Below are 20,523 nucleotides of genomic sequence, written 5' to 3' on the forward strand. Positions count from 1 at the left end.
ATGACATGATCTTGTATTTAAAGAATCCCATAGACTCCACTCCCAAATTACTCAAGCTGATTCAAAACTTTGGCAAAGTAGCAGGTTATAAAATTAACCCCCAAAAATCAATGGCTTTTCTGTATGCCAACAATGAGAAAAGTGTGGCTGAAATTAGGAAAGCAACTCCATTTGTAATAGCCCCACAAAAAATAAAATACCTAGGAATTAACTTAACTAAAGAAGTGAAGGACCTCTATGATGAAAACTTTAAAATCTTGAAAAAGGAAATCAACACAGAACTTAAAAAATGGCAAAACCTCCCATGCTCCTGGATTGGAAAGATCAACATCGTGAAAATGGCAATACTTCCCAAGGCTATCTACAAATTCAACGCAATACCTATCCAAATTCCAACCTCATTCTTCAAGGAAATAGAAGAGGCAATCCAAAAATTCATATGGAACAATAAAAGACCCCGAATAGCAAAAACGCTCATGAATGGAAAGAACACTGCTGGAGGAATATCAATACCAAACTTCAAACTCTACTATAAAGCCATAGTAATCAAAACAGCTTGGTATTGGCATAAGAACAGACCTCAGGACCAATGGAATAGAATTGAAAACCCAGAAATGAACCCACAGACCTATAGCCATCTAATCTTCGATAAGGGAGCTAAAACAATAGAATGGAAGAAAGACAACCTCTTCAGTAAATGGTGCTGGCAAAATTGGTTAACTACATGTAGAAAACTAAAGCTAGATCCTTATATATCACCCTGTACCAGAATCAACTCCAAATGGATCAAAGACCTTGAACTCAAAGCAGACACTCTGAAAACATTACAGGATGGAATAGGAGAAACCCTGGGTCTCCTTGGCTCAGGCCGAAATTTTCTGAATAGAGACCCGGAAACACAACAAATCAAAGAAAGGTTGGACAAATGGGATTGCATAAGGTTGCAGAGCTTCTGCAGGGCAAAGGACATAGCTAGCAAGATCAATAGAAAGCCCACGGATTGGGAGAAGATCTTTACTAGCCATACAACGGACAAGGGTCTCATATCTAAAATATACTTGGAACTCAAAAAATTAAACCCCCCAACAACAAATCCTCAAAGAAACAACTGCCCAATAAATAAGTGGGCGAAAGATTTAAAGAGAAACTTCTCTGAAGAAGAAAGAAGGATGGCCAATAGACACATGAAGAAATGTTCAACATCCCTAGCCATAAAAGAAATGCAAATCAAAACAACATTGAGATATCACCTCACTCCAGTTAGAACGGCAAAAATCAAGAACTCTAACAACAACAGATGCTGGAGGGGATGTGGACAGAAAGGAACCTTACTTCATTGTTGGTGGGAATGTAAACTTGTTCAACCACTTTGGAAAGCAGTATGGAGGTTCCTCAAAAGACTCCACATAGAGCTCCCCTATGACCCAGCAATCCCACTTTTGGGCATTTACCCTAATGTTTACAAACAAGACCACACTAAAGCTACCAGCACAACTATGTTTATTGCAGCATTATTTACCATAGCTAAGATATGGAACCAACCCAGATGCCCCTCAGTAGATGAATGGATCAAGAAAATGTGGTATATATACACAATGGAATTCTATGCCTCCATCAGAAAGAATGACATTGCCCCATTTGTTAGGAAATTGAAAAACTTGGAAAAAATTATATTAAGTGAAGTAAGCCAGGCCCAAAGAAACGTAGGTCCCATGGTTTCCCTTATTTGTAATATCTAGTATATGTATGAGTCAAGCGGAAAAGGTCAGATAATGTGATGTCAGGAAAATGAACCCTTAGATGTGTATTTTAATTTTTTTTTCATGCATGTGTTTCTAACACATTTATAAGATTATCTCTTTGTTGCTTTGTATGTCCTTCCCCCACAGTATAACCCCTGCTTTCACTATATTTGATGTCAGTATAACTTGTGGAAGAGATTGGGAAAAACCAGTTGTTTAAGGATACAGGTGGACCTGTTGCAACAATGAGAAGTACAAGTTGTCATGTCCAAAATGAGCTTTACAACGTTGTTGCGGGGGGGGGGGGGGGCGGGAGGGGGGAGGAGAAGGATTGGGATTAGGGGGGGAGGGGGGAGGCTGGGAAGGGATGTGAAGGGTAAACAAAGGAGGAGGCTGCAATGCTTGGTAAGAAATGTACGCATTATCCTGCCCATGTAATTGTGACCCCTCTGTACAGTATGTTTACAAATAAAATTAAATTAAATTTAAAAAAAAAAAAAAAAAAAAAGATTGATCAGGGGCAGGAGAGGGTGCAATCAAAGTGCATTACACACTCGTGTGAAAATGTCATAAGGAAACCCATAATTTGGTACAGTGAAGCTAATTTGAAAAGAAAAAGTGGCCCAATACTGGTGGCTCACACCTGTCATCCTAGCTTTCAGGAGGCTCAGATCTGGGGATCACATTTCAAAATCATCCTATGCCAGAAATTCCGTGAGACATTTATCTCCCATTAATCACAGACAAAGACAGGAGTGGTGCTAGCTCTACTGGAAAAGCGCTAGCCCTGAGCAAATGGAGCTCAGGGAAAGAGTCCAGGCCCAGGTTCAAGGCCCAGGACTAGCTGGAAAAAAGAAGTAAACAGAAAACCCGACAGAGCAGAGAGGTGAGCTTCAGCATGAACGCTGGAGTGGTCCAGGAGCTCTGATAAGAGACTGTGATGGAAAGAGGAAGCCAAGTGCGGCTCCCTGAGCTGAGACCTGAAAGGAGCCTTGGAGCAGCCACTTCGTCACAGACACAGGGCTCAGGATGAAGGCAGAGCGGGCATGAATAGTGCAGGCACCGCGCAGCTCAGGACGCCCTGGACAGACCCCCTCCACACTGCCCTGCCTGCCCATGTGGCCACCTCAGTCTTCCCAGGGGTGACTCCTGTGTCCTGGCAGCGTGGGGCTCAGTGCTGACCCTGTACGGAGCTTGGGCCTCGGGGTGTCACACGGTCTCTCTGCAGGGCACAGAATCCAAGATGGATGTGTGGAGACCGTCTGATTCATGGATGGCTGGGGACAGGCAGAGACAATGAGAGAAATGGGGACAGCGCAGGAAGACCACTGGACAGCGTCCTCAGAACTATGGGCTCAGCACCCCAGAGAGCAAAGCCTAACTGACCTGTGGGGTGACCTGTGCTCAGTACTGCAGGAGACAAAGCTCAGTGAAAATCCAGCCTGGGAGAGCTGCAGACCCACAGAACCCATGAACGGGGCTCCTTGCCCAGGCGTGCCTGGTACAGTGTGTATGTGTGTGTGTGTGTGTGTGTGTGTGTGTGTGTGTGTGTGTGCAAGAAAGAGAGAGAAAGATCTTGTGTGTGCATGCCTACTGTGTGCACAACTGTACACAGCACAATATATATGTGTGAGACCTCATGTGTGCACATCCACACTGTGTATGCACACCTGTACACAGCACAATATATATGTGTGCACATCCACACTGTGTATGCACAACTGTAGCCAGTACAATATATGAGTGAGACCTCATGTGTGCACATCTACACTGTATGTGCACACATGTACACAGCACAGTATATATGTGTGAGTCCTCATGCGTGCATGTCCACACTGTGTGTGCACACCTGTACACAGTACAGTATATATGTGTGAGACCTCCTGTGTGCACATCCATACTGTGTGCACCCAGCAGGAACTCAAGTCATGGAAAATCATTCAGTCTCTCAGGCTTCATGTCTCCTAGTTGATGTTTGGATTTTGTTGGTAACTATGGTTACCCTGTCTTTCCCATCATCCCTCTGGGAGTATCTGCCCTTTTCCAGGCTCATGTTGTATTTACAACACAAGTAACTTGTGACTCAACACCCTGTGATTCAGACGATAGTAAAGCATTGGAATCTGAATGTAAAATTAGCCCTGGGGGCACTAGCGCTTTGCTGCGGGTGCTATGGATAAATCATTTGGAAGGTACAATGGGAAAGGAGTCCAGGCTAAGGTGAGAAGCTTTGGGGTGCGTGCCTTGGCTCCCCAACATTCATGACCTGGAATTTAACCCTTGCAGGGAAGCAGCCTGACTCATGGATGGTGAGTGTCCTCCTGTCCCCTTGAGGAAGGGAGCTGATCTTTCCTTCCCATCCTGCAAGGGAAGGACGCAGGTGTCTCTTCTGCCACACGAGGACACGGCATGTATCCAACCTAGGAACCAGAAAAACAGCCCAAAGCAGACAGAAACGTGCTTGACCTTGAACACCTTGACCCCAGACTATGAGAAACAAATCCTCACCCTCTATAGGTTTCCCCATCAGGGATACGTTTATACCACCAAGAATGGACACCACTGAGCTGAACTTGGTGGCTATGCAGGGGAAAACATCCAGCAAACTATGGATTGAGGCCAGCCTGCACAAGAAGTTGATGAGACCGTATCTCACAATAATCCAGGCATGTGGCCCACACCTGTAAACTCAAATATAATGGGCATCCTAGGAAAATGACAGCATGAGGCCAGCCCTGGCCAAAGTCATTTCACCCTAAGTGAGAAACAGCGTAGAGTTAAAGGAGCTGAAGACATGGCAGAGAGCGAGCTGAGCAAACACAAGGCTGTGATTTCAAACCCAAATACCAAAAATAAAAGTAGATGAAAAGTGAGCATAAAACGACAACCCTAAAATGATCCCCTTAGCATATTTGCAGTAGGAAGCACACAGCCTTCCTTAACCCACAACTACTGCTGGTGGGAGAAGGGGTAGAGCGGAAGACGAGGACTTGCTTCTGGGAGAATGCCCCATTTCCTGACTCTGCTGCTGGTGAAGCAGATTTCCCTGTGCTGCAGTGCTTATGAAATGTTATAAACAAGTCCTCTATGTGGTAAAGCTGAACAAGTTTCCAGCAAATAAAATAAGTGCATTTCCATAGTTTAAAAGTGACAAAATGGTCAGATGGGTTGGTTGCCCCTCCTCGGTAGGGGAGACTGGCAGGAATGACTGGAGCCAGTCCCAGAGACACAGTGTCAACCCAGAGATGAACATGGTCATGCACAGCAATCCATTCAGCTGCACAGAAAGCACAGATAGGAGAACACCACCCATACCACCAGGAAAAATGCATGGCCATATCCCAAATCACTAAAGAAAAATACAGCAAAGACGGCTGCACAAACAGCTCAAGGGCAGTGCACCTCTCTAGCAATCAAGAGACTCTTCAATTACAAATTCATAGCACCAACAATGTGACACATGCACACATCATGACACCTAATGTGAGCGATGACTGTCTGTGCTGTGTAAAATGCAGTAAGATGAGATCTTCTAAAGCATTCGCTCTGCTGTGGGATGAGGTCTGTGTTCTCTTCCATGTAATCATTGTCACTGCTGACTGCCTGATTCTCCTGTCTTCTCTGCATTGCCTTTGCTCAGATTCCACCCCAGAGCTGGCTATATACCAAGAGGACATGCAAATGGGGCCTCCCTCTGCTCATGAAAAGCTGCAGCTCTGCAGGTCAGGCCTGACTTCCAGGGGGTCCATCCTGAGATCAGCACTGGGCACAGACCTCCACCATGGAGGGGGCTCTGACCTGGGTTTTCCTTGTGGCCATTTTACAAGGTAATTTGCAGAGAAGAAAGGACAGTGGGTGTGTGAGTGGAGCTGAGTGGGAGGAACCGTGGATGTGTGTGACCATTGCTGACCAGGATTCTCTGTGTTTGCAGGTGTGCAGTGTGAGATGAGGCTGGAAGAGTCTGGGGGAGGTTTGGTGCAGCCTGGGGGGGTCCCTGAGACTCTCCTGTGCAGTGTCGGGATTTACCTTCAGTGGTTATTGGATGAACTGGCTCCGCCAGGCTCCAGGGAAGGGGCTGGAGTGGATCTCCACAGGATGCAGAGTCTCACACAGAGCTGTCCACTGTGTTATTACTGTTCTCCAACCCCTCAGAACATGGCTTTTTCCATCTTCCATTGTCGTGGTTCTGTTGTGGTTGATGATGCGTCCTTGAGAGGACCAGACACAGCACCATGCACGGTAGGTGGACACAGCTGAGATCACTGGGGTCAAATCTGAGGAAGGTCAAGATCCCTGCTCAGTCCTTTCCTCTCAGACTCGGGACAGACGCAGTGGACTCCCTGACTAGGTCAGTCTTTATCCTCAGGTCAGAGTGCACGGGATGTTGTGCAGAGCCAGGGCCTCCATGTCACTGATGGATTTCAAGGCCCACCATTCTGCTCACACAGCCCAGTGTCCAGCCCGGCTTTAATCCCGTTGTCCCCTTTCCTCTTGCTGGTGACAAGTGAGGGGCCAACGGTCAGGACCGGGGGCTGCTCTGTGACCCACAGAGCCCAGTCGTGGGCACCGCTGAGCTGTGGCTACCGGCAGAGGACCAGTGACCCCCACCAGCTCCTCTGCCTCCGTCCCTTTCTACACATGCTGTAGATGACCAGGTTGGATGGGATTCTCAGCCACAGTTCTAGATCTGGTCACTGCTTGATCCTAGAAGGACTCCTGTGTTCTTAATTGTCTCTGTGTTGTCCACACCTGTCCTTCACACTAAGTCCCCTGCAGACATGGCCTGTATTCAGTCTCTAGACCCCAGGCCCATACCGGGACCTGGAGGTCAATGAGGCTGTGGCCCTGGCGCCTGCATGCCTGGGAAGAACTCACTGGTGTCCCCAGGCTGCGTGCCCTGGACTGTCCTGTCCTCCTCTCTATGGACTCTGGCGGGAAGCTCAGGGGAAATCTGTAGCTAAGGGCACATGGATGAGTGTGAAAACAGTCGTCACTTGGGATTTCACCTGCATCACCTCACTGTCCTGAGCCTGCGCACATGGGACTGAGGACCGGCTGGGGCCAGGTCCTCCTGGAGCACGTGGGCTGTGGAGGTGCAGGGTAGGTGGGAGCTCCTGCGATTGGCCATCAGGAAGAGATCTAGAACCTCCCGCAGAGCCTGCTGCAGACGCTGCCTCTGTGGTGGAATGTCATCCTCTACAGGCTGTTCCCACTCAGATCCACCCAGCTTGCCAGAGAGGAATTAGTGAGGAATTTCATTCCATCCACACAACACCTCCACTGCAACCTTCAACAGGCTTGGTTTTAATGTGCGGCATTGATTTGCCGGGGGTATTTCCAGTCCTGGGTCACTCAAAAGCCAGGTCGCCACAGTATCAAGTCTGTGTCTGTATAAAGGCCTGGAGAAAAGGCTCTTCCAAGGCACAGGAGAAAGGGGGACAATGTGGCGGTGGGGAACTGGGTCTAGCGTGGTGACCTTCCTGACTGACAGGTTTCTCACAATGTGTGTGGATGAGAGCAGTGCTCCATGTGCAGTAAGAGCAGAGAGCTCAGGTCATCCCTGCTTCCCAGAACAACGATGCTAATGGTCCTCTCCTGCTGTTGTTATATGTCTCACTGGGACACATACAATAGACCCTATGGAGAGATCATGGAGTATAGCTCTTTACAAAGACTAAGTCAAAGACCAACAAAGTAAGCACCAGAAAGAGGGTACTGGGAGTGGAGAGATGAGGGGAAATGGTAGAAGAATGAGGGAGACAATGTGGAGAACACAGGCAAGAATACAGTGCGTATGCCACAGAATTGAGAACACTGAGCTAAGGGTGGGTCAAAGGGGAAAGGTGAGGAAGGAATGACTCAGATCCACATGCCTTGAATCCACAAACTGCTTTGTTCAATGATGTCAGCATACATGTCCTGAACATTAACCAGAGAGAGGGAAGAGGAGGTTTGAGGTGTGGGCAAGAATGTTGAAATGGGCAACGTTGATCAAGCCTCAGTGTGTTCATAAACTGCTTCACTGAACGGCAACACCTTTATAGAGCGACTTGAAGATCAAAATGTTTTATTTTTTATTTAATTTTTAAAAACTGTTTTTGTGTAGTTGATGTACAGAGCAGTTACAGTTACGTGAATCAGGTACCATCAGTGCAGTTCTTTATGAACCGTTCTTCCCTTCTGTCCCTTTCTCCCAATCCTTCCCTCCTGTCCCCATCCATAAGATATCCATTTCGGGGCTGGGAAGGTGACGCAGTGGTAGAGTGCTTACCTCGCATGCCTGAGGCCCTGGGTTCAATTACTGAGCATCACAAAAATAGAAAAAGCCAGAAGTGGTGCTGTGGCTCAAGTGGTAGAACACTGGCCTTGAGCTGAAGAGCTGAGGGACAGCGCCCAGGCCCAGAGTTCAGGCCCAGGACTGAAAAAAAAAAGATTTCCAGTTCATTTTTCACACAGTGTCTGGTGAGTATCATTGTTGTATTTGTTCATCCTTGTTCTACCTTTCATATGTCCCCCTCACCCTCCCAAATACAAACACAGTAAAAAAGAATTCAAAAGGAAAAGGGAAATACAATTTTAAAAAACCAAATGGCTCAGCAATCTTGACTAACCTAAGGATAGATAAACTTCTTTAAAGAAGTTCATTATAAATTAGTTTTTAATGTTGAAGCCAATTAATTAGAGACATTTCAGTTTATCTACTCATCTAATAAACTCTTTCTTCCACCTGTATCTCCTCTGTGCACTGCCCTCCTGAGTCTTCTGCCCCAGAGCTGCTTTATAGCAGAGGACATGCAAATAGGACGTCCCTCTGCCCATGAAAACCAGCCCATCCCTGACCTGAGCTCTGTGAGCTGTTTCCACCAGTGACTGAGCACAGACCACCACCATGGAGCTGGTGCTGCGCTGGGTTCTCCTTGTTGCTCTGTTGAAAGGTGATTTATGGGGAGCAAGGGACACTGAGTGTGCAAATGCACATGAGTGGGAGGAACAATGGACATGTGTGTAAACATTGCTGACCAGGATTCTCTGTGTTTGCAGGTGTGCTGTGTGAGGTGCAGCTGGTGGAGTCTGGGGGAGGCTTGGTGCAGCCTGGGGGGTCCCTGAAACTCTCCTGTGCAGCCTCTGGATTTGACTTCAGTAACTCTGGCATGCACTTGGTCCGCCAGGCTCCAGGGAAGGGGCTAGAGTGGGTGGCGGTTATAGGGTATGATGGAAGCCAGCAAATATACGTCGAGTCTGTGAAGGGCCGGTTCACCATCTCCAGAGACAACTCCAAGAACATGCTGTACCTGCAAATGAACAGCCTGAAAGCAGAGGACACGGCTACGTATTACTGTGCTGCACACAGTGCATGGAGTTCAGTGAGAGCCCAGACACAAACCTCCCTGCATTGGGCTCTGGCCTGCAGGGGGCGCTCAGCACACAGGGAGCTCAGGCTCAGCCCCAGGGCCAGGAGCAGAGGGAACTTCCAGCTGTGCTCCTCTGTGTCTGCCCTGCCTGTGCTCATCCTACCCCAGTTCCACTCTCTGTCTGCCCTGCCTGTGCTCATCCTACCCCAGTTCCACTCTGTGTCTGCCCTGCCTGTGTTCATCCTACCCCAGTTCCACTCTGTGTCTGCCCTGCTGCTATGAGGTTTACTTAAACATTGGATGTCACTTCCTGAACAAACACAGAGAATAACACACTGGTGAAATTGACTTTGCCATGTTCACCAAGATCAGATCTGAGGAAGGCTACAGATAAAACAAACAACACAAGATCAACCCAAATATAATAAGAAATGCTGCCAACAAATCTCCTAAAAACATTGAGACATGATGGAAGACAAAGTGTTTCACGATATAGAGAATTCTAGAATATTAGGAAACACATTTACTATCATATCAAATTTAAACTGCACATCAATGTATTGCGCCCTTCATACAACTAGAAGCACCTTACATTAGCTACATTATCACCAGGAACATGCTGGGATGCATGATGTTATGACGTTACAACAACTGCAAGGCCACTAAATAAAAGAAATGTTTTATCTGCACCTTAATTCTGTGGGACAACTCTTATATATCTTGAACTTCACTGCCCAAAACATTGTTGTGAGCTGAAATGCTCATATCTACATGTTCTGATCAGGAAGTTGGCAGAAAGATGGATGGCAAAGGCCATTCTGATGTTTCTCAGATAGAAATTAGGGACAGGACAGGGAGCATGGAGCACAGGACATCCTAGGGAGAACGTGGCAGAAGTGGCTGAGGTACGTTCACATCTTGGGTGACTGTAGAAGTCCACCTAGGGTAAGCCAGCAAGCTTATGGGAGTGTGAATCTCTCAGCAGCGTCAAGCATTCAGGATTGCTTTCTTTACTTGCAATAAAATGTGAGAAGAGAACAAAAGGATAAATGTAAAGTCAGAAAGAATCAATGGGTAACAAACAGAGAGTTGTATTAGGAGGTGCCGCAGTACGCCTGTGGCCAGAAGAACAAATTCTAAGATTTGCTGTGGACAGAGAGAGGCCGGGACTACTGACTAGGAAAACAGAAAGGAGAACCAGGGACATTTCAGAGGCAGCCACCCCCAACCCAGACCCACACTGCAGCTCCTTCTGTGTTCTGCTGAGATTTTAACATAAGACACACACACATAACGTCATCCTCAGGGACTGAAATGACTGTGGGACATCAGGGTCTCTGGTCCTGAGGGAGGCTCTGTCCTGTTCAACCCCAGGCCCAGGGCCTGCACCCCTCCCACCAGGCCCCATTCTGAACGTTCACTTCCTCTCTGTGCTGACGTGCTGGGGACCAAGACCTGACTTCCCACTTGGACCTCCAAGTTATGGAACCCAGAAGCACAACCCTCCTGACACTATTGACTCAAGTTTGACTAAGAAGCCACACTTGTGAGTAGTATTATGGAAAGTGTGCCATGTGAATGCCTCTGTACACACATGCTCAGACACATGCACACACACCAATAACAGGTCAGGTCTCCCATTCACATCCATGTGCACATACATCAACACCTGCTCAGGTCTCTAATGAAGACACAGGAAAATCAAGGCTTTCTATGCAGAATATAGAGCCCATGGAATAGCCAGCTGATCCTTTAGATTGTATATCAAGATCAATTAAAGATGTAACTTGAAACTCTTCAACTTTCTGCTCAAGTGACAAATAAATAAATGACAGGCTTTGAAGTGGAAGAAATGTTGGCAAATCCCACACCCAACAGCATTTGTGCATCCAGACTGTGAGAGGAACCCTCAACAGTCAACTGTTGGAAAACCCATTGATGAACTGGCAAAGACTTGTACAAATATTGTGTAATTGTCCCTAAGCTAATGCATGTCAAGTGCACACTTGGTGACTGTGAGGTTCATGTCGGCATTTATCCTCAGTGAGGTTGTTGGCAGTGAGCAGTCGATGAGATGAGAGGAAGTGACAGACATGCAGATGATGACAGAAGAAATGCAGGCTTGTCAGCAGTGTCCCCATGAGCCTGGCTCTCTGAGTCTTCTTTCAGCAGTTCCTGCAGTGCATCATGTCTCTCCTGCTCTCACTAGAGGACCGTGACCCACTCAGCTCAAGAATGGAGCAGAGGACACTGACCTCAGCAATGAGGGAGAGGAAGGGCAGATGACGTAGCAGACATGAGATCTTCTCCCCAGAGCACACGGCTGTGTGGAACCTGTGTGTACTTTCCCGTCTGTGCAGGGAGGTGACTGTAATATTCAGATCAGCGTGGGATGAATACGTGGATAACCAGCAGGTGGCAGCAATGGGATGCCGTGTGTTCTGGGAGGCCATCTTTGTAGCAATGCCCCTCAGGACTCTCACATCTGCCTCAGCACTGCCCTCCCTGACACCTCCACCCCAGCTCTCACTATGTAGCAGAAGACATGCAAATAGGGCCTTCCTCTACCCATTAAAATCAGCCAGCCCTGACCCTGAAGGCGTGGAGAGATGTCAGCCCTGGATTCCAGGTGAACCATTCAGGGCTCAGGCTGACACAGAGCACTCACCATGGAGCTGGGGCTGCGCTGGGTTCTCCTTGTTGTTCTGCTAAAAGGTGATGTATGGGAAAAGGACATACTGAGTGGGAAAATACACATGAGTGGGAGGGCCCATGGATGTGTGTGATCATTGCTGACCAGGATTCTCTGTGTTTGCAGGTGTGCAGTGTGAGGGGCAGCTGTTGGAGTCTGGGGGAAGCTTGGTATAGCCTGGGGGGTCCCTGAGATTCTCCTGTGCAGCCTCCGGATTCGACTTCAGTGATTACTACATGAGCTGGCTCCGCCAGTCTGCAGGGAAGAGACCTGAGTCGCTCTCATACATCAGTAGTGGTAGTAGTAGCACATACTACGCAGACTCTGTGAAGGGCCGCTTCACCTTCTCCAGAGACAACAGCAAGAACACACTTTACCTGCAGATGAACAGCCTGAGAGTGGAGGACACGGCCGTCTATTACTGTGCTAGAGACACAGTGCAGGAAATCCAGTGTGGGCCAGACACAAACCTCCCTGCAGGGCGCTCAGCACCAGCAGGGGGCGCTCGACACAGCTTGGAGCCAGGTCAGCTCAGGAGCAGCTGCACACAGAGCCCAGGGCTGCTCTCCTGCTGTCTGCCCTGCCTCTGTGTCCACAGTGTGACAGCATCTCTCCTGAGTTCATGACCCGCACTCCTCTGTGATGTCTCCAGTCCTTTGCTGGGACTTGTAAGAATGAACAGAGTATCACGGTGGAAGCAAAAATGGCTCTGCAGTGGTGACCAGTATTTGATCCTGAAGAAGCTCAGGGACCCTGATGACCCCATGAGACTCAGGACAAAGATCTCAGGTTTCACAGAATTCCTTCTGTGAACATGAGGGAAAATGCCTGGCATGGTGTCTGTAATCCTAAAGACTTGGGAGGAGGAGAAAAAAATGAATTTGAAGACCTCATTTCAATCAATAAACTGAATGTGGCAGCCGTTTCCTGTGAATCCAGCTATACCAGAGGCAAGTGTGGAATCACTGTCTGGAACCTGCCCCAGGCAAAAACACAGCACAGTACCAGAAAATAAATAACATCAGAAAAGTTGCAGAAAGGGCAACAGTGGGAAATATGTGCCTAACAAGAAGGAGATTCTGTATTAAAAATAGGAGAGAGAGAGACAGAGACAGAGACACAGAGACAGAGACAGAGACAGAGAGACAGAGAGACAGAGAGAGAGACAGAGACAGAGAGAGAGAGAGAGAGAGAGAGAGCACAGCCCATTGACCCATGACTCTTAACAGGCCTCAAATGCTGCCCTCCTCCCTCCACCTGTGGCACTGCTCAGGGGTTCAGAACTGACCTAACAGAATTGCTCCATTCATTCACTTTCTGACTCAGTGATTCTTGGTATCACAGCCTCCTTTTCTCTTTGTCCAGACAACAAATGTACTTGGGGACACAAGTCATAAAATACAGGGGTCGGCCATACCCCTGGAGCTCAGCCTATTGCTGAGCTGGGAAATGTTGGTGGACTTTGCAGTCTCCCCTGACCAGGGCCTCTTTCTGGGCACGAGGGGCTGGGCCAGGTGATCTCACAGCAATCTGACTGAGCTTCCTGCATCCTGGACGTCCCCTAACCTGCTCAAACAGGTCCTTGTTTATTGCTCCATTATATTCTGATCAGAGAAGAGGAAGTTTAACTTTCTGAACAAGAACATGTGGGTGAACTCTACAGGCTTTAGGAAGAAGAACTCAGAGTTCTGAGATTTTCCCCTGGACAATTTCTGTGGATGATGAGACAAACCAATCACCTCATCAGAAGACATCCATTACTCTGTCCATGTGGAGACAGATGTGACCTCATTTGGAAGAGAAAACTCTGGTAAGGAGGCCCTGGTTCCCGTAACACAGGGAGGAGTCTGTAGAAGACACTTCTGTATTCATCATTGTAGAGTGAAGACAGGATGGGAAGATTTGTACCTAACAGAAATCATCAATAGTTTACACAAAATCTACTTAACCTATTGAACATTTATCTATGTGTGTGTGTATTGTGTATTTTATAACATCCTGTTGTTGGCATGTGTCATTATAATGAATTAATTAATTAATTAATTCCAAAGTGAATAAATGAGGAAACATACAATTAACCCTGTGTGAGCTCTACTGATGTCTAGGGGCCTGCAGGTCAGCGGTGTGTAGACCTCAGGGTCCAGGCACTGTGGCACACTGTGTTTCATGGGTAACGGGGACAGGGAAGGATCATCTCAGGGCACGTGTGAATACTTCTGATATTGGTGCTCATTTGGGTTTCCTGAAAACACTTTTCAAAATTTTTATAGAATGGAAAATATTGTTCCACCTCTATTGGTACAAATACATAATTAAATACACATGCATTTAGATTTGCAGCATTGCCAAAATTATTATTATTATTATAAATGTGATGTTCACAGGGTTACAGTTGCATAAGTTAGATAAAGAATAGGTTTTCTTTGCACAATATCAACCCTTCTCTAGCTCTCTCCCCATTTCTCCCTCCATCAGTTGTATAAGTCATCATCTACATAGTGTCTAGTGAGTACCACTGCTGCCTTTACTCAGCCTTTTACTTCCCCTCTGTGCAGCCCCATGATCCCGAGGGTGCAGTTACTGTGAAACCATTGTGAAATGAAGCTAATGCACAGAACATCACCTCACATGGACTCCTCCATGTTCTGCAGAGATGATGTCTTCTAGGTTCTGAGACTTGGATCGTCCCTATTGTTGAAGAAATGACCTGGTTTCAGGCTTCTGGATTTCTGAGACTTGTCCTGAGGCTGCTGTAGGATCACTCATGGAGGACGGGCCCTGTACTGATGAGAAGATGTGTTCTGGAGCCATTTCATTAAGTGTTCTGCAAAAACTGTTAGATCCTGAACGTGTCATCACCTAGCTGGGCACCTGTCAATAGTGCGTGTAAGTCTAGCAACTCAGGAACCTGGCATCTGAGGATTGTGTTCTAAGCTAGGCTGGGCAGGAAAGTCCATAGGACTCTGATCTCCAATTAACCACCAACGGCAAAGAATGAAGCTAGGGCTCAGTAGTAGAGCCTGAGCCTGAAGCAGAAATGCACAGAGACTGCACACAGGCAGTCCTGGAGTTCAAGGCCAAGCACCACCATCATAAATAAAAAAGTAATCATCTGTCACCTTCACTTTAGCTCCAGTATTTCATGTGCATGTATATCAAGCAACAGCGTGTTGACTGGTGCTTCTTCAGAGAGACCGTGAAAGTCAAGACGCCGCCTCCAGTAACGTGTCCTGTGACTTCATTACTGGGCAGAGCATGTGGTGTCACCTTGGTGACCCCTCTCAGCACTATTGGATGACAGTTGTATTCATATATTTAGAGGAAACAGCAAGGCAAACCACTCAAAAAGAGCCAAGAACTCAAGACGAGGAAAGCGCAGTGGAGGAGGAACGGACACCATAATTGGAAGGCTCCTAAGAGCGCAGTGCGGGCAGCGGCAGCGCTCACAGAGCCCTGTGCTCTCAGAGATTCTCCTCCAGGGGCAAGGGTTAGGATAGGCAGCATCCAGTGCCTGATGCTGTCATTCTACCCTGTGCCTGAGGCGAGAGTGACAGACTCACCGGGTCACCACAGGGGCCAGCTAAGTCAGCATGACTGTTATCACAAACATGGAAGATATAAATGCTGGCTTTGGGTGGAGTGTGGGGAGGAGTTCTTCTGCTGAGAATGCACACTCCAAAGTTTTGTGCTGGTTTTCGGGATTTTTTTTAACATTTTTAATTTTAATAAGGTCCTGAGATGAAAGTAAAGTTCCAACAAGAGAAGAATAGAAAAAGTAAATGGGATAGGTGTGGACAATGGAATAGAACTAACCCACAGAAAGGAAGAAAGACTGTCGTTTGTGATAGACCTAAAGAAGTTAGCTTAAAAGAAATAAACCAACCATAGAAACACCAGTATCACATTATGTCTAAAAGAAATAGACTGCATAGAACAGAAAAGGAAGTGTTGGTTACTAGAGAATGAGGAAGGATGGAGGGAGGATGGGATTAGAGGGAGGCTGGAAGTTGGGTACAAAATTGCATGAAATAAGGAATCACATGGTTGGTAAAACAATTGGAAGAACATTAAAATAATTTATCAATAGTTACCAAATCAATGGTTACATATGAGAAATCTGTTTCATGCAGTGACTCATTGAGGTTATGACAATATACAATACACATGGGGGCTGGGAAGGTGGCTCAGTGGTAGAGCGCTTGCCTTGCATGCATGAGGTGCTGGGTTCGATTCCTCAGCACCACATAAGCAAAAAGAAAGAAGCCGGAAGTGGTGCTGTGGCTCAAGTCTCCATGGAGTTAAAGCTGAGATGGGTTTTCCTTGTGGCTCTTCTACAAGGTAATTTGTGGGGAGCAAGGGATGCTGAGTGAGAAGAACCGTGGATGTGTGTGACCATTGCTGACCAGGATTCTCTGTGTTTGCAGATGTGCAGTGTGAGGTGCAGCTGGTGGAGTCTGGGGGAGGCTTGGTGAAGCCTGGGGGGTCCCTGAGACTCTCCTGTGCAGCCTCCGGATTTGACTTCAGTAGCTATACCATGCACTGGCTCCGCCAGGCTCCTGGGAAGAGGCCTGAATGGCTCTCATACATCTATGATAGTAGTAGTATAAACTACGCAGACTCCGTGAAGGGCCGCTTCACCACCTCCAGAGACAACAGCAAGAGCACACTTTACCTGCAGATGAACAGCCTGAGAGTAGAGGACACGGCCGTCTATTACTGTGCTAGACACACAGTGCAGGAAATCCAGTGTGGGCCAGACACAAACCTCCCTGCAGGGCAATCAGCACCAGCAGGGGGCGCTGGGCACAGCTTGGAGCCAGGTCAGCTCAGGAGCAGCTGCACACAGAGCCCAGGGCTGCTCTCCTGCTGTCTGCCCTGCCTCTGTGTCCACAGTGTGACAGCATCTCTCCTGAGTTCATGACCTGCACTCCTCTGGGATGTCTCCAGTCCTTTGCTAGGACTTTAAGAATGAACAGAGTATCACGGTGGAAGCAAAAATGGCTCTGCAGTGGTGACCAGTATTTGATCCTGAAGAAGCTCAGGGACCCTGGTCACCCCATGAGACTCAGGACAAAGATCTCAGGATTCACAGAGTCATAATTTGTTCTGTGAACAAGAAGAAAAAGCCTGGCATGGTGACTCATGCTTGCAATACTAGAGACTTGGGAGGAGGAGATTAAAATGAGTATTTATGGAGGCCAAATGGGCAAAATCTTAATAACAACACATCTCAATCGATAAGCTGTATATGGCAGCTGTTTCCTGTGATTCCTGCTAGACAGGACGCAGGTGTGGAATCACTGTCTGGAACCTTCCCCAGGCAAAAACACAGCACATCAGAAAAGATGCAGAAAGAGCTGAAATGCATGTGTGTGCCTAAAATAGTAGCCCTGAATTCAAAACAGTACATAGAGCGACAGAGAGAGACAGAGAGACAGAGACAGAGAGACAGAGACAGAGAGACAGAGAGAGAGAAAGGGAGAGGGAGGAAGAGAGAGGCAAAGAGAGCACAGCCCATTGACCCATGACTCTTAACAGGACTCAAATGCTGCCCTCCTCCCTCCACCTGTGGCACTGCTCAGGGGTTCAGAACTGTCCTAACAGAATTGCTCCATTCATTCCCTTTCTGACTCAGTGATTCTTGGTATACTCAGCCTCCTTTTCTCTTTGTCCAACCACCAAATGTACACAGGGACACAAGTTATAAAACACAGGAGTTGGCCATACCCGTGGAGCTCAGCCTATTGCACCCTGAGAAAGGTTGGTGGACTCCTCAGTCTCCACTGACCAAGGCCTCTTGCTGTCCTCTGTGGGGACATGGAAGTGGACACGAGGAGTCTGGATTGGACTGGACAGACAACAGGCCATGTGCATGTAGACTGACCTTGCTGGGCCCCGTCTGTCCTGGGGTTTCCTCCATCACGATGGCTCTGGAGGCCTGCGGATGTCCCGTCTGGGATGGAGGCCCGTTCCCTGTGGCTCCGTCATGAGCACTGTCACTGTGCATGTGCATCGTGGGCACGAGGGGCTGGGCCCAGGTGATCTCACAGCAATCTGACTGAGCTCCCTACATCCCGGATGCCCCCACCTGCTCAAACAGGTCCTTGTTTATTTCTCCATTACATCCTGATCAGAGAAGAGCAAGCTTCACTTCCTGAACAAGAACCTGTGTGTGTGAACTCTGCAGGCATTAGGAAGAAGACTTGGGAGTTTTGAGGTTTTCCCCTAAACCGTTTTTGTGGATGAGGAGACAAATCATTCATCTCACCAGGAGACATCCATTACTCTGTCCATGTGGAGACTGTGGTGTCTTGGGTCCTCATTTGGATGTGAAAACTCATCAGGAGGACTGGCATCTCGTAGCACAACACTAATCATTGTAAAAAGATGAAGAAAGGAAAGATTTCACCAAAACAAAATCATCAATACTTTAGAGCATGTGTCTACTTAGATGTTAGTCATTTAACAATGTATATCCATATTGAATAGTAAACAGTAACTGTCAATGTATATCCTTTATAATAATGATTAAATTAATTAATTGGTAAACAAATGCACTGGCCCTGCCTCTGCTCTTCCTGCCCCAGCTCTCCTCTGTGTCTACCCTGCTTCTGCTCATCCCCTGACAGTCTCCCAGGGACTTCTCCATGTCTGTGTCTGTAGTCATCCTTGACTGTCTGGATCAGATGTTCTGCTTTCCACTGTGAGGTTTACTTAAACATAGGGAGACTTCACTTCAACAAAGCACAGAGAATAACACATTGGGGAAACTGACTTTGCCATGATCTCCAAGATCAGATCTGAGGAAGGCTAGAGATGAAAACACAAATCCACCCAAGCCTAACGGAAAATGCTGCTAACAAATCTCCCAGAAACATTGAGACATAATGAAACATATGTACAGAATTCAAGACTATTAGGAAACACATTTACTATCATATCAAATGTAAACTGTATATATCAATGTATTACTAGATTATAGGCAACTAGCAGCAGCCTAGGCTAGCTACCATCATCTACATGAACATGCCAAGGTTTGTGATGCTATGATATTACAACAATCACAAGGTCACTAATAATAGGAATGTTTTATCTGCACCATAATTCTGTGGGACAATTTTATATATCCTGATCATCACTGCCCAAACATTGTTGTGAGCTGAGCTGCTCATAGCTACGTGTTCTGAACGGGAAGTTGGCAAGATGCATGGCAAAGGCCATTCTGATGTTTCTCAGATAGAAATTATGGACAGGGCAGTGGAGCATGGAGCACAGGACATCCTAGGGAGAACGTAGCAGAGGAGGGCTGAGATTAAAGTAGAGGTCCAACAAGAGAAGAACAGATAAAGGAAATGGGAAAGGTGTGGACAATGGAATAGAACTAACCCACAGAATGGAAGAAAGACTGTCATTTGTGATAGATCTAAAGAGAGTTAGATTAAAGGAAATAAACCAACCATAGAAACACCAGTATCACATTATGTCTTATTTCTTATAACTAGTATATGTCTAAGACAAAGAGAAACTACCAGACAAGTTGATGTTAGGCAAAGTGAACCTCAAGATAAAGATTCAAATGATTTATCTTTCTTGCGATTGTTTCTAACACATTTATAAGATGATTTTTTGTTGCTTTGTATGTCCCTCCCCCACAGTATAACCCCTGCTTTCACTGTAATTGATGTTGGTATAATTTGTGGAGCGGAAGGGAAAAAAATCGTTTAAATAGGGATCCAGGTGGACACGTTGCAACAATGAGATGTACAAGACGTTATGTTGAAAAACAAACTTTTCAACTTTTGCCTGGGTGTGGGGGGGTGGGGGTGGGGAGGGAGGAGCAAGGGGGAGGGGGATGTGGGAGGGAGAGAATGGAAGGGATGGGAAGTGGAAACAAAGGAGGTGTCAATAATGCTTGATAAGAAACGTACTCATGGTCTTGACCATGTAATTGTAACCACCCTGTACGGTATGTCAACAATTAAAAAAAATTGCAAGCAAATAAGGAATCCCATGGTTTTCAAAACAATTTGAAGAACACACAAATACTTTATCGATAGTTACCAAATCAGTGTTTACCTATGAGCACTGTATGTTACATGTAGTGACTCATTGAGGTTATCACAATATACAATACATGGGATACTGTCAGAAATGCAGAGTGCATATGAACCACAAAAACAAACAAGAAAGCCAGACTGTGAAACTGATACAGCAGAGCCAACTGTCAAGCATCTGAACCCTGAACCCTGGCCTTCCTGATTTGTGGTAAGAATGAAGTAAAGTGCAGCAAAGCCACACCTGATCTCGGCTCAGGAAGGAGGCTCTCCAGAGTTCATAGATGAGCACCATTCTCCTGGAACACACCAGGAACTGTGGGCCCTCCTTGGCTGTGCAGGCCCAGACCAGGCATGGAGTTCATACGACGTGAGACGCTGCCAGTGTGGAAAAAATTCACCATTGTTTTACACTCTTGCATGTGCACAAGGAGGTCACAGGCATTTTGCACTTGGTGTGTTGTGTGTGATCAGAAATGCTGACAGAACGATCACGAGGCACAATGGCAGAGTGAGAGGACATGTGTGTCCCTCTGCACCCCAGACAGCTCTCAGTGTCCTCATACTCTGCCTCAGCCTCCCAAGGAGCTGCAGGTACAGTGTGAACCACAGCGCGTGGTCAGTGCGTCATGATGTCTCCAAGGTGACCATTGTCACCAAACCCCTCCAGCACAGTCACCTCT

The 20,523-nt window shown here is 47.0% G+C and overlaps 1 gene segment (V, D, J or C); it reads left to right on the top strand.

Annotated features, from left to right (window-relative positions):
* The first annotated feature begins 8,610 nt into the window (after positions 1–8,610).
* LOC122101393 lies at positions 8,611–16,684 on the top strand. The segment is given in 3 exon segments: positions 8,611–8,677; positions 16,211–16,534; positions 16,680–16,684. Coding segments are annotated over 3 exon segments (375 nt in total).
* Positions 16,685–20,523: the final 3,839 nt, after the last annotated feature.

This window comes from Dipodomys spectabilis, unplaced genomic scaffold (assembly GCF_019054845.1).
Source record: "Dipodomys spectabilis isolate Male_0828 unplaced genomic scaffold, ASM1905484v1 ptg000657l, whole genome shotgun sequence".
Lineage (NCBI taxonomy): Eukaryota > Metazoa > Chordata > Mammalia > Rodentia > Heteromyidae > Dipodomys > Dipodomys spectabilis.